Genomic DNA, 11,770 nt, shown 5'->3' with positions numbered 1-11,770 from the left:
TTCACTCCTCGTGTCTGGGCCTGGACCCAGATGGTCCACCGATCCTCTGAGGCGGCTGTGGCTGCTGTGGACGCTGACCTTCCACCTCACGCTTCATCTTCTCCATCACTCTGGCCTTCTCTACCAGAGCAGCAAAGTCTTTGATGGACAAGGGCGCCACCATCAAGCGGATGTCGCCGCGGAGCCCGTTCTCGAACTTCCTGCATCGCCACTCCTCATCGAGCGGCAGGGTGTAGAAACGGCTGAGGTGTTTGAACCTCTCAGCATACTCTGTAACCGTCTTCCCTCCCTGGGTCAACTGGAGGAATTCCACCTCCTTGGCGTACCGGATGCTGTCGGGAAAGTACTCTGAGAGGAATCTCTCCCTGAAAGCCTCCCATGTCACTGGCTCATCCCTCTCCTCCAGGATGGATCGGGTGCTGCTCCACCAATGCTCCGCCTCCCCTGTGAGCATGTAAACTGAGAACGCCAACCTGTTCTCTGCGGGGCACATCTTGGCGTCATAGATGCGCTCTAGGTCCTTCAGCCACTGGTCTGCGGCGTCAGGACTGGTTTTCCCATCAAACTTTGTCGGGTGGTGTTTCAGAAAGTCCTCCAGGCTCCACTCCCTGACTGCAGGTCGTGGTTCAGGGCCAAACACAGGGGCAGCCGCCCTGTTCTCCTCCAACTGGCGGAGGGCCTCCATATGCTGCGATGAGCATCCTCAGCAGCTACCCTTGCAGCCTCCATCTGCTGCATCACTGCCTGCTGCTGCTCAAGCGACGCCGCCTGTCGCTGCATAGATGCCTCGTGCTGCTGCATCATCGCAGCACTCTGCTGCGTCATAGCTGCTACCATCGCCTCTATAGCTCTGGCGATATCAGGTACGTCTCCCTGGGATGACTGCAAAGCTCGGCGAGGAGGTGCCATAATCCACTGGCACACAGAAAATCACTTGGTTAGGTTCGATAAAGGCAAGAATTTAACTAAGAACACTCAGAAGATACACAGAGAAAGCTAAGCAGACATCCAAGTCCACAGACCTAAGGAATGACCGCTCTGATACCATAAATGTAACGCCCCATTTAATTTATATACATAAAATTAAAGGAAACGTCACACAGAGATAAATCAACAATGCAGTCCTGGGGTTCATAACGTCACCCCTACAAAACCAGGCACACCACGATGCCAACTAAAAGCAGGATAACCGATTACTTAAGAGTTTACAATCTAACAACTACGAATACAGGGGCCATAGCCCTAAAGAAAACATGAAAAGAAGAAGCGTGAGATCTAGCCCAGATGGCTAAGCTGCTGGATCACCGTTTCCCTGCTGACCACGAGAACTTCGCCCATCTGCTCCCATCAACCAAGTCGATGATCATCGCAAGAAAGAACAGCCACATACATCACAACCATGCAACAAAACGGGTAAGCTAGAGCCAATCAACATATTCAACATGCAATCAAATATATTCTCATCATCTCATCCACATAGCAACCAAACATGTTATGACTCTTCATTCAATACACTACGACTCGACTCGACTCATCCGGATACGTATAACTCAGTCGGATTCAGCGGATGCTTGCACTTGTGGTGGATACCCCTGCTCGACCCTGAGCTGCTCGATCCTGAGCTATGTGATACCAGTGTTACAATGAATCAAAATCTCTCCCACCACAAGGTTAGCCCTTAGTGAGTTTCAGGCCTCCTGCTACTCCCACCACAAGAGTCAGTCCGCTCTAAGTGAGACTAACTGGCTCCTCGGAGCGTCAGGATGTAACCTTACCTTGAATCCTTACCTAGTTATACAGATGGGGCACCACCATGAACACCCACTAGCAGGGCCATGGAATTACGTCCCGACCACTGAAGCGCGACCCCGGAGGTCTCACCTAGAGACCCCAAGGAATTACATGCTGACACGGACTAACGTTTATAATTCAGCAATAAGAGAATATTGAATTATATTTTTCAATTTCATATCAACCCTTGAAGTTTAATCCTCATATCAATCACATCTCAAATCCATACCTTCGATCATCACCACCCCAATGAGTCTGGGGCCTAGTCTCATGTCAATATCATGTTCCTTTAATTTCAAACCACACATTCTTTTCTCACGCTAAGCCTCATACCAACCCATTCATCCACAATTCATGAATCATGCCAAAAATATGCTTCATGCCCCATTACATACATGTTCATCATCATACAATCATACTCAACCAACATGGATCACTCGGGAAACATCAAACATCCAAATCACAACACTGTCTCGCCCAGCATCTCGCTCAGGCTGAGGGGTCTCGCTCAGGCAAGACGTGCTCGCTCAGGCGAGCCTCCCCCTCGCCTAGGCGAGAGCGCCAAAAACAAGGGCATGGGCAACACGGGATCTCGCTTAAGCGAGATCCCTCTCGCTTGGGCGAGTTGCCTGCTCGCTCAAAAGTTGAGCGAGCCGCCTGGGCGACTTTTCGCGCAAAAAATTTAGGCGAGCTCCCTGTTTCATCTCGCCTAGGCGAGATGGACTCGCTTGGGCGAGATTAACAGGTCTCGCCATTGTTCTTCACTGCACAGCCATGTTCTTCATCCAAACAACTCATGCAATACACTCTTACATATCAGAACGAAATATCACACCATAAAATCAGCAACCAACTCATACACGGTTCAGAATAATGACTCGAAACTAAAACCCTAACTTCCCGTACCTGGAAAGCGGCTTAACAGAACTTCGACGCGGGACCTTGGAGCACGGCAGTTCGAGAGACGGCTGGAAAAAACTGGCGGAACGACTGAACAGTAGCAGAACAACGTTATTATGGAACCTTAAGTGAAGGAATACAGAAAATAACTCTTACGTGGAAAAGGCATGAGATTGGGGGATCACTTACAAGGAGCAGAAAATAAAAAAAACGGAGCTTGAGTGGACTTGTTCGAGATGAAGAAACGAACCCTAGCAGAGCTCTTTTTGGTGAGAGAGTTGACGGCTGCTTTCTGAAAGAGTGAGTATGAGATGGGATTAGGGCAACATAGCAGGGTTTATATACGTTGGGCCAACCCTTAGGCCCACTTACAAGGGCAGCCCACTAACGTTAGGGCAGAAATAAAAAGGGGGCCTTACAATGGCGACTCAAAAACCTCTTTTCTATATTTTATTTTTTGGTTCATCAATATGCATAAATATTTTGTGAAAATTTCATACACTTAAGTTTGCAATCTTATGATTTAAAATTAATATATATATATATAACATTTTTTTAAGATCAACTTTAACAATAAATTCAAAGCCATTTTAGTAAATAATTAAATTAAACAATTTAATTCTTTCTTTTTCACTCATAAGTCACAGCTTCTACAATCTTTTCACTCATCTCAACTCAGTTATATTCACTTTCATTATCTAAAAATAACCTCACTTTTCATTCCTTTTTCCCCTCTTTTCCTTCCATTTTCATCCATCCTAGTGCAAACAAAGGTGCATTTATAACATATTCAAATGTAGAAGGTTCATATGTAATAAAAAAACAAATAATTTTTGTTTTCTATTCCTTCTATTTCTTATGAGTAATAATCATGATGAATTATTAAGAAAATAAAATAAGCAAAATTTCCCTCGATATGTACATTGCAACATATCAAACTGCAGATCATGAAACGTGGACATATGTTTTTGAACCGTCTTGAGTAACTGATAACTTCAACAAATCTCCTCACACAAACATGCAACACTTTGATCTACACAATCTGTCATTATATCTCATCAACAAAATTTAATCTTCACATTATCTATCAACAATTTAGTCCAATCTGGAATCAAATGTAATTTGTGTTTAATATCTGTATTTGTTAGTATACAATTGTATAAGTTGAGTCATGTTTACTGTGTCCATGGAAGTGCATCAGAATAAGGATTTGGTCCACAATATTTGAATAAAGCTTCAATTTCAGGGCACCCATTGGGATAAGGAATTGAACGATGAAAAGGGTCACGCTTTAGTTTCTTGTGATAAAGTGAACCTCGACAGCCATAAGGGTCTTTTTGGAACTGAGTTCTAACCAATTCCTCACCTTTTAGAGCAGCTGCTTTTGAATTTGATGTAGCAGGAGTACCAGCATAGAAGAACCTTGACTCTGGAAACCCAATAGCAGATCGATGTAGATGTGCAAATCTTTTTTCCTTGAAATCATAACTTACAACCTGATTTCCAGATTCAACAAATCAGATTGAAACATTTTATTATATATTTTGGTTCCTTTAAAGACAGAAAAGAATGGAGGAGTAACATATTTGATCAGTTAAATCAGCATTTGGAAGCAACTAATGAATCTAACCAGTAAAAGCTTGCAATGCAATAAAGGAATGAAATGCTTCATTTCATATAAGAAAGAGTTACATACAGTTATATTTTGGGGATAGGAACCAGTAAGCTCCCGGAATCTACAGACACTAAATAGAAGATTTTCAAAGCTGTCACGAGCATGCTCCTCTGTCAGTGCTCTCCATTTCACACTTTCTTCCTTACCTACAAACAACCCAAAAGTATGACATCATTTCTGATAAAAGTTAATTTGAAAAGCATATGCATATAAGCTAAAGCTCAAAGATGGTGAAATCCATATCAACAGCAGCCTGAGAAAACTCACAAAAATGATGCAGGAGAAATTCATCAAGCTAACTTTATATCCATTGTAGGTCCATGGCACAAACCATTAATCAGAACAAAAGCCGTTGAAACTTCAGTTTTGTATCTCTTCCTAAATCATTAACAAGGCCAGGGAAACATTTTTTACAATACGAATGTCCCTTACTGCACTTCCTTTCTTTTCCTATTCAAATAAAAATTCCCTTTGATTTTTTATGCTTTCAAATCGCAGAAGTTGGACTCAAATAGAATGAGTTCACCCAATAAAATCAAATGTTTGCAATATTGAAGTTGCTTTCATAAAGTCAACTCATTAGATTTTAAAATTTACAAGCCTAATTCATGCACTATTTCTATTTATTCAGACCAAATTGCTCAACTCGTGAAAGTTGTAGTATATGAAAATACTATATTCATAAACCTGTGCATGCATTAAAAATAATATAGACAAGAAAAATAATAACTTATAATAAGTCATAAATAGTGAGATCCAATACATAACACAACTGAAAAAGGTTCACAATTTATAAAATTACTCAACAAAATTCATAATTTTCCAATACAAACAAACTATTCAAGGTAAACATTCATATTAAAATCAGGATAGTCATCCTCTTCCAGATAACACTAACGATTATTAATGTCATCTCCATCACCTTCATCCTTGTCAGCAATTAGAGGAACCTCTAAATCAGTGCTGTTAAATTCGCGACTAAAATCACAAACTTGCATGATCCTGCAAGTTTGCACCTCCCAAGCGAGCTGACGTGGAGGGTGGATCAGAATCTGGTTGGATCGGGCAATTCTTTGAGGTTGCTTGTTGGATTGGAGATCGTGCATCGTGTCGATCTTTTGGTGTTGTGATGTTAGGGTTTGACGATCCATTTTTATTAAAACTGACCCGACCAAACCCAAAAAGCCCAATATTCATACCTTTTTCTGTTAGGGTTGTGTTTCACATCTCACAAGCAGAGGAGAAGACACACGAGGCACATGCTTCACCATGGTCTCCTGTGATCGCCACCCTCACTGTCATCAGCGCTCTCTGTCCTCGCTGCCTATGCTACTCTCGTTGCCCTTGCAGTTGCTGTAAACTCAGTTCTTCTTCTCGTTTTTTTTTTCTCCTTATCTTTGGTGGTTGTACTCATTTAGAATTTGAAGAAAGAAAATGGCATAAAGTGGTTTAGGTTATGCTCTTAGAAGAGGTAGTGGAATTTGAGCAAGAACTGATCCTGCATGGAGTCATTATGTTTCTATTGATGGGAAAGCAAGAAATGTGAAATGTAAATAGCGTGAGAAAGTATTATCAGTAGAATTTATCAATTGAATCATCATCTAACATGGACTTCAAAGGATGTTGGAGTTGGAGCATGTATAAGTTCCTGAAGATGTTAAAAAGTTAATGTTGGAGGTGCTTTCTGGGCTGCTGCAAAATTTGATTAAAAAATCAATATCTAAAGAATTTGAATGGGATAGTAGTACGGGTGATTCAGAAAATGCTAGAAAAAGACTAAGTCAAGAAGAGAGTGAGGAGTCGTCAAATATTTTAAAGAAAAAGGGGACTAAAACTACTATCAATTCCATTTTCAAGAAAAGTCAAAGAGAGGATGCATATATAAAGAAATTGCTCTATTTTTCTACAACAATGCTATTCCATTTAATGTGGCAAAGAGCAAAGAGTTCAAGAGGCTTGAGTTGGTTGCCAATCATGGTGTCGGATTTAAGCCACCATCATACCATAAGATTAAGGTGTGAAATATTTGAAGCAACAGGGTTGAGAAGGCCAATCTGATCTTGGAAGAACATAAAGCATTTTGGAAGAAATATGGATGCACAACAATGACAAACGAATGGATTGATAGGAGGAAAAGGACTATACTCAATTTTCTGGTTAATAGTCCAAAGGGGATTGTCTTTTTTAAGTCTATTGACACTTCTAACATATGCAAGACAACTAAAAAATTTATAGGATGATGTTGTTGAAGAGGTTGGGGAAGAGAATGTGATCCAAATTGTAATCGATAATACAGCAAATTACAAGGCAGTTGGAGAATTGTTAATGCAAAGAGACAAAAGTTATATTGGACACCCCATTGCATTGATTCAATGTTGGAATATTTTGAGCAGAATATACCACTTCATCATGAAACAATAGCCGGTGGTAAGAAAATCACAAATGTACATCTATTCAAGAAAGTCTTATTTCCTTGTTGCACAAATTTATTAAAGAGACAAATTTGATAAGACCTGTCAATACTTGTTTTGCCACTTCTTTTTTGACTTTGGGATGCGTGAATGAAAATAAAAGCTTTCTTATTAGGATGTTCTCATCAAAGGAGTGGAAATCTAGTCAATTGATAAGACTAGAGATGGAGAGTTTGTGGAAAATTTGATATTGGATAAGGAATTTTGGTTTGAATTGCATGAGGGGTGCTCTTCCCTTACTTAAGATGTTGCGCATGGTGGATTTAGATGAAAAACCAGCCATAGGATTTATTTTACGAAGAAATTGATATTGCTAAAGAGAAGATACAAAGTCTTTTCAATGGATTTAGTAAAAGGTAACAATAACTAATTACCTTTCACATACATTTGATTTTCTAATTTACCCTTTTAGAATTATAGACTCTTTTTTTTTTGGAGATTAACTCATTTTTATCTTACTTAGCTATACTACCCTATAATTTTAAACAAATAAATTATAAAATCAAACAAGTAAAAGGTAATTAGTTATTATTCCTTTTACCAACTCCATTGAAGGGACTTTGATCACCTTTTTAACAATATCCATTTCTTCATAAATGAATCCCATGACAATCTTTCACGAAAGCACTTAAGAAGCTCAAAAAATATTCCATGCACGTAAAACATGGCTTTTTACTTCATTGACTTTTTTTGTTCATTAATTAGTCCCTAGCCATGCACAACCCTTAATTAGGGAAAGTGCACCCCTCATGCAATTCAAAATAACTTTCAAAATCCCTTATCCAATATCAAAATTTCCACAAGCATTCCATCTATAGTATTTACAACTTGACTATATTGCCTTTTCTTGGATGTGAACATCCTAATAACTAATCATTTATTCTCAATCAAGCACCTCGAAGTCAAATAAAAAGTGACAAAACAAATATTGGCTAGTCTTATCAAATCCGTTCCTTCAGTGAATTTGTGCAATAAGCAAATAGGACTAGTTCTTGAATAGATGTAGGTTATGATTTTTTACCACTTGTGTTGTCTCTTGATGGAGTGACATTTTCTTCTCAAAATCTTCCAACATTAAATCCATGCAATGAACTGCACAAGGTGTCCAATTTAACTTCTTTCTCTTTTGCATCAACAAGTCTCTAATTACCTTGTAATTTATTGCATTATCAGTTATAATTTCAATCACACTCTCTTCCCCAACCTCCTCCATGACATCACATCATCCTGGAATTTTTTTCATTTGTATAGTCCCCCTCTGATTAGTCCATCCATCTGTCATTATAGTGCACCCATTTTTTCTTGCAAAACAGTTTATGTTCTGCCCAAAGTTGTTACTTACTTCAAATATTTCACCCTAATTTTATGATTGTGGCCTAAATCGAGTACCATGTTTGGCAACCAACTCAAGCATCTTCTTGAACACTTTACTCTTCGCTAAATTAAATAGTATAGCAATGTTGTAAGAAAATAAGGCAATTTCTTGACGAGCATCACCCTCTCACTTTTCTTGAAAATGGCATTGATAGTAGTTTGATTGCTCACTTCCACTTTCATGAGAATACTTGACGAGTCATGAACCTATTCTTCTTGCTTTAGCTTTTGTCCGGCTTCCTCTGAATCACCTATTCTACTACCCCTTTCAAATCCTTTGAATTTTGACTTTTTAATCAAATTTTGCAGCAACTAATAAACAAAACCCAACCTTAATTTTTTAACATCTTCAGGTATTGTTATACAAGCTCCAATATCCTTTGAAGTTCATGCTAAATGAAGTTTCAATAATAAATTATCTTGTCAATACTTTATCACATTATTTACACTTCACATTTCTTGTTGTCTCATCAATTGAAACCCAATGACTCCATGTAGGATTAGTCTTTTCTCCGATGCCACTTCCTCTTTTAGAGGCATGACCTAAACCACCTTCAATGATGCCATTTTTTTCTTCAAATTCTGAAGAGGACAAAACACTCCAAATTGGCAGCAAGAATTGAAGAAAGCATTAAGAAAAAATACAGAACAAAACTCAATTGAAATGAAGGCAACAACCAATGATGTTGATGCGAGAGTAAAAGATGGTCACAAGATGACCATAAGTGTTGTGATGGCTGATGGTGGTGAAACCAGCATCAGCGACAACAGCATCAATGTTGAGATGGTTGATGAGGATGACAATGATGGTTGTTTGTGTTGTCGATAACGAGAGCATGTGCGACTGATAGTTCTTTGGTTTTGTTTGATTTGCAAATGGGGACCCTAGGGGAATAGAAAAGAGTTTGGCTTCTTTTTCGGGTCAGGTTTTTTAGCAAACAAATGAAATCTACCATTTTAATTGTTGGCTCTTATGGCCTTCTTTGCATGTGTCCAAACAAACTTTTTGGATATTTATCATCTTTTTCTCAATCAATGTTATACCAATCTCTTGTATATAATAATTTTGTCTCTTGTTATTTCTTGAGTGGCCTCACATCCATCATGACTCCTTCCTGTCCTTCATGTCACCCCTTTAAAGCGCAGTATTCACTGCCATTTAGTATAGCTTGACGGACAAACTATAAAACTCACATTCAACTCTGGTAGATACTCTGCAATCACAAATACCTCTCGAACTTTTTCTATATTATGGTCCTCTTGCTAGTATCCTTAGTGTAACATATCATAAATTTCTCTATCATTTTTGTAATATTAGTCCTAGATATTTTTTTTATTTGATTCTTTGGAAGGAGCCAAACTCCAATGCTAGTGTAGTTATACTAACTCACCAACTGCTCAGCCAAATTAGTTATATTTAAACTTATGAACTTGTTGTACAGTATCTCTTATTTTTACTTCCAGGTCAGATTCCTGCTCTCTTGTTGAAGTTAAAATGCATAGACTTTAGTGTATGCCTAGTAAGCTAAAACCCTTTGTTTCCAAAGTGTGAGCCCAAAGTTTAAGCCCAATGTTAACTATTTCCCTTCATCCCTCAATCAAGACTGTCATCCGAAAAAAAAAACACATGAAGTTAGGGATGGATAATATTTTGGATGTCCTTGAAAAGCACATCCAAGACTAGATTTAATAAGCACAGATTTATGAATGAATCTTGATGCAATCTTATACCCATAAGAAAGTTCTGCGCCTCATCTCTTGGAGAGGCCAAACTGTCATTAAAAGAAATATTCTATAACATGAAAATGTGAAAAATAATTCTACTAAATTAATATGATATTTTCTTAAAATTATAGCACTTCCCAAGGGATATGATCTTGTTGCTAATGAGAAAATATGACTATAAATAAAGAAAATCACAAATTCAATTTACTAATTCACATGTTCTTTTTCACATACATGGGTAGCATAAGGGCAACCAAAGACCAGCTTAATTCCCTACTTAATCGACCATCTTCAATTATCTCTTATCATATCAATTTATAATTTGTTTTTGGACATTAATATCTCGCACCTAGTGTTTGATCTTCCTGAGAGCCACAAACTACAAACCCAAAGCAGCAGTGCTAAACACACGACAAACATAAACAGTACAATCGGGCAATTCTATTCTATTCATTCTCCTTTGGTAATTGTTCCTAACCTGTAATCCCTAACAATAAACACTGAGCAGGAATTTAATTTCACCAATCAGACAAAATATGCTACAATGCAAGTTCCATAACTCACCAAACCACCCTTTTGAATCCGCAACAGCCCAGTAACTCTGCGCCTCGCTGCGAGGTCCCGCTTCTCTCCGAGTCTCTCCACCGCTGAACAGGAGCAAAGCAGAGTCATCCTTTGCCGCAATTTCAATCCCTTGAAGAATGTGTGTCACAAAGGTGGAAGCTTGGCCAGGATTCTTCTGATAAGACTCCAAAAACCAAGAATCCTCTTTGTCAATTTTGCCACAACTACTACTAGTATAAACAGAATGTCCAGCAACCATCACAAGGTTTTGAAGCTTGGAGAAAGGGAAATCATCAGAACTCGTTTCAGCTTTTACATAGCCACGTTGCACCCTATATTGGGTTCCATAAAAAGAGAAAATTATGACAAGTATGAACACAAAGGACAAGGCTAAGAAGAGACCCTTTAGAGGATGAAGCTTAAGGTAGTGGTGCAATCGATTCCCAAATGACTTTATCATTCTGATAGGGTGAAAGGGCGAAATTTTGGGCTTTCGGGTTCGTTTTATGGCGGTTCCTGATTCTAAGTCGAATTCGCTTCTTGGGTATGCGATAAAGGACTTGGGCGCCTGAGATCCAAAAGAGTAATTGCTCATTGTAATGGGGTTTTCTATGATTTGGGAAAGAAAGTGAAGCTAAGCAACGGAATCATTGGATCACAGTGGAAGCAAGAGCGATGACAGAGGTCACATGGAGCAGTGAGTGGCGAAAATGTGGCGTTTGAAGGCTCTAATGATTCACAAAGAGAATTGAATTGAAGGATCTGAGTTGGATAAGAGAAAATAATTATGATAATGGAGAATTGAAAGTTTTGGTTTGGTTGAATGAAATTGCAGAGAGTTGTTGTTGCAGAAGTGTGCGAGGAAGAAGAAGTTGCGATGGGGAGCAATGCAGAGGATCAAAAGAGATCCAACATCGGAGGATCTGTCTTTGTCTGTTTCGGAATCTCTATTTTTTCAGGAGAATGAACAGTTTCATTCACACAAGAAGTGGTGAATTTAATTCTTAACAAAAATAAAAAATCAATTTAATTTTTGAATGTATAAAATAATTAAACTATTTCTCAAAATAAGTGGAAACTTACTGCCTCCACATTTTTATAATAATAATAGTAATAAAATTAATTAAAAATTTATTAAGAGTTATATTGTAAAATCTCAATGGTATTTTAGAAGTGATAGTGGTTTAAAAATAGTGAGACTCGATTATTTTAATATTAAAAAGGTTTTAGTATAAATAGAATTGTTATAAACGAGTTTCATTATTTTAAA

The 11,770-nt window shown here is 38.3% G+C and overlaps 1 protein-coding gene, 1 long non-coding RNA gene and 1 pseudogene across 2 annotated transcripts; 1 reads left to right on the top strand and 2 right to left on the bottom strand.

Annotated features, from left to right (window-relative positions):
• Positions 1 to 985: 985 nt before the first annotated feature.
• Positions 986 to 2,992, bottom strand: LOC146884175 (uncharacterized). Its single transcript, XR_014983953.1, has 3 exons — positions 2,881 to 2,992; positions 2,698 to 2,781; positions 986 to 1,338 (listed from the first exon to the last, which is right to left on the bottom strand). It is a non-coding gene; the product is annotated as an uncharacterized LOC146884175 (long non-coding RNA).
• A 726-nt stretch (positions 2,993 to 3,718) lies between these two features.
• Positions 3,719 to 11,369, bottom strand: LOC114195474 (uncharacterized protein C57A10.07). Its single transcript, XM_028085960.2, has 3 exons — positions 10,501 to 11,369; positions 4,388 to 4,512; positions 3,719 to 4,187 (listed from the first exon to the last, which is right to left on the bottom strand). The coding sequence occupies exons 1-3, from the start codon at positions 11,093 to 11,095 to the stop codon at positions 3,867 to 3,869; spliced, it is 1,041 nt and encodes a 346-aa protein (XP_027941761.1). The 5' UTR covers positions 11,096 to 11,369; the 3' UTR covers positions 3,719 to 3,866.
• On the top strand, positions 6,035 to 7,197 carry LOC146884174 (uncharacterized; annotated as a pseudogene).
• Positions 11,370 to 11,770: the final 401 nt, after the last annotated feature.

This window comes from Vigna unguiculata, chromosome 8 (genome assembly GCF_037176805.1).
Source record: "Vigna unguiculata cultivar grain cowpea cultivar isolate G323 ecotype 2 chromosome 8, ASM3717680v1, whole genome shotgun sequence".
Taxonomy (NCBI): domain Eukaryota; kingdom Viridiplantae; phylum Streptophyta; class Magnoliopsida; order Fabales; family Fabaceae; genus Vigna; species Vigna unguiculata.
This window is presented reverse-complemented; position numbering and strand designations above follow the sequence as displayed.

Bases quoted from the DNA above. Each gene is read 5' to 3' on its own strand.
- LOC114195474 (XM_028085960.2), bottom strand. From the start codon at position 11,095: ATGAGCAATTACTCTTTTGGATCTCAGGCGCCCAAGTCCTTTATCGCA. The intron at 4,513-10,500 runs GTGAGTTATGGA...GGTTGTTTGTAG, and splicing joins GGATTCAAAAGGGTGGTTTG to GTAAGGAAGAAAGTGTGAAA. The intron at 4,188-4,387 runs GTATGTAACTCT...TCTGGAAATCAG, and splicing joins CCTATCCCCAAAATATAACT to GTTGTAAGTTATGATTTCAA.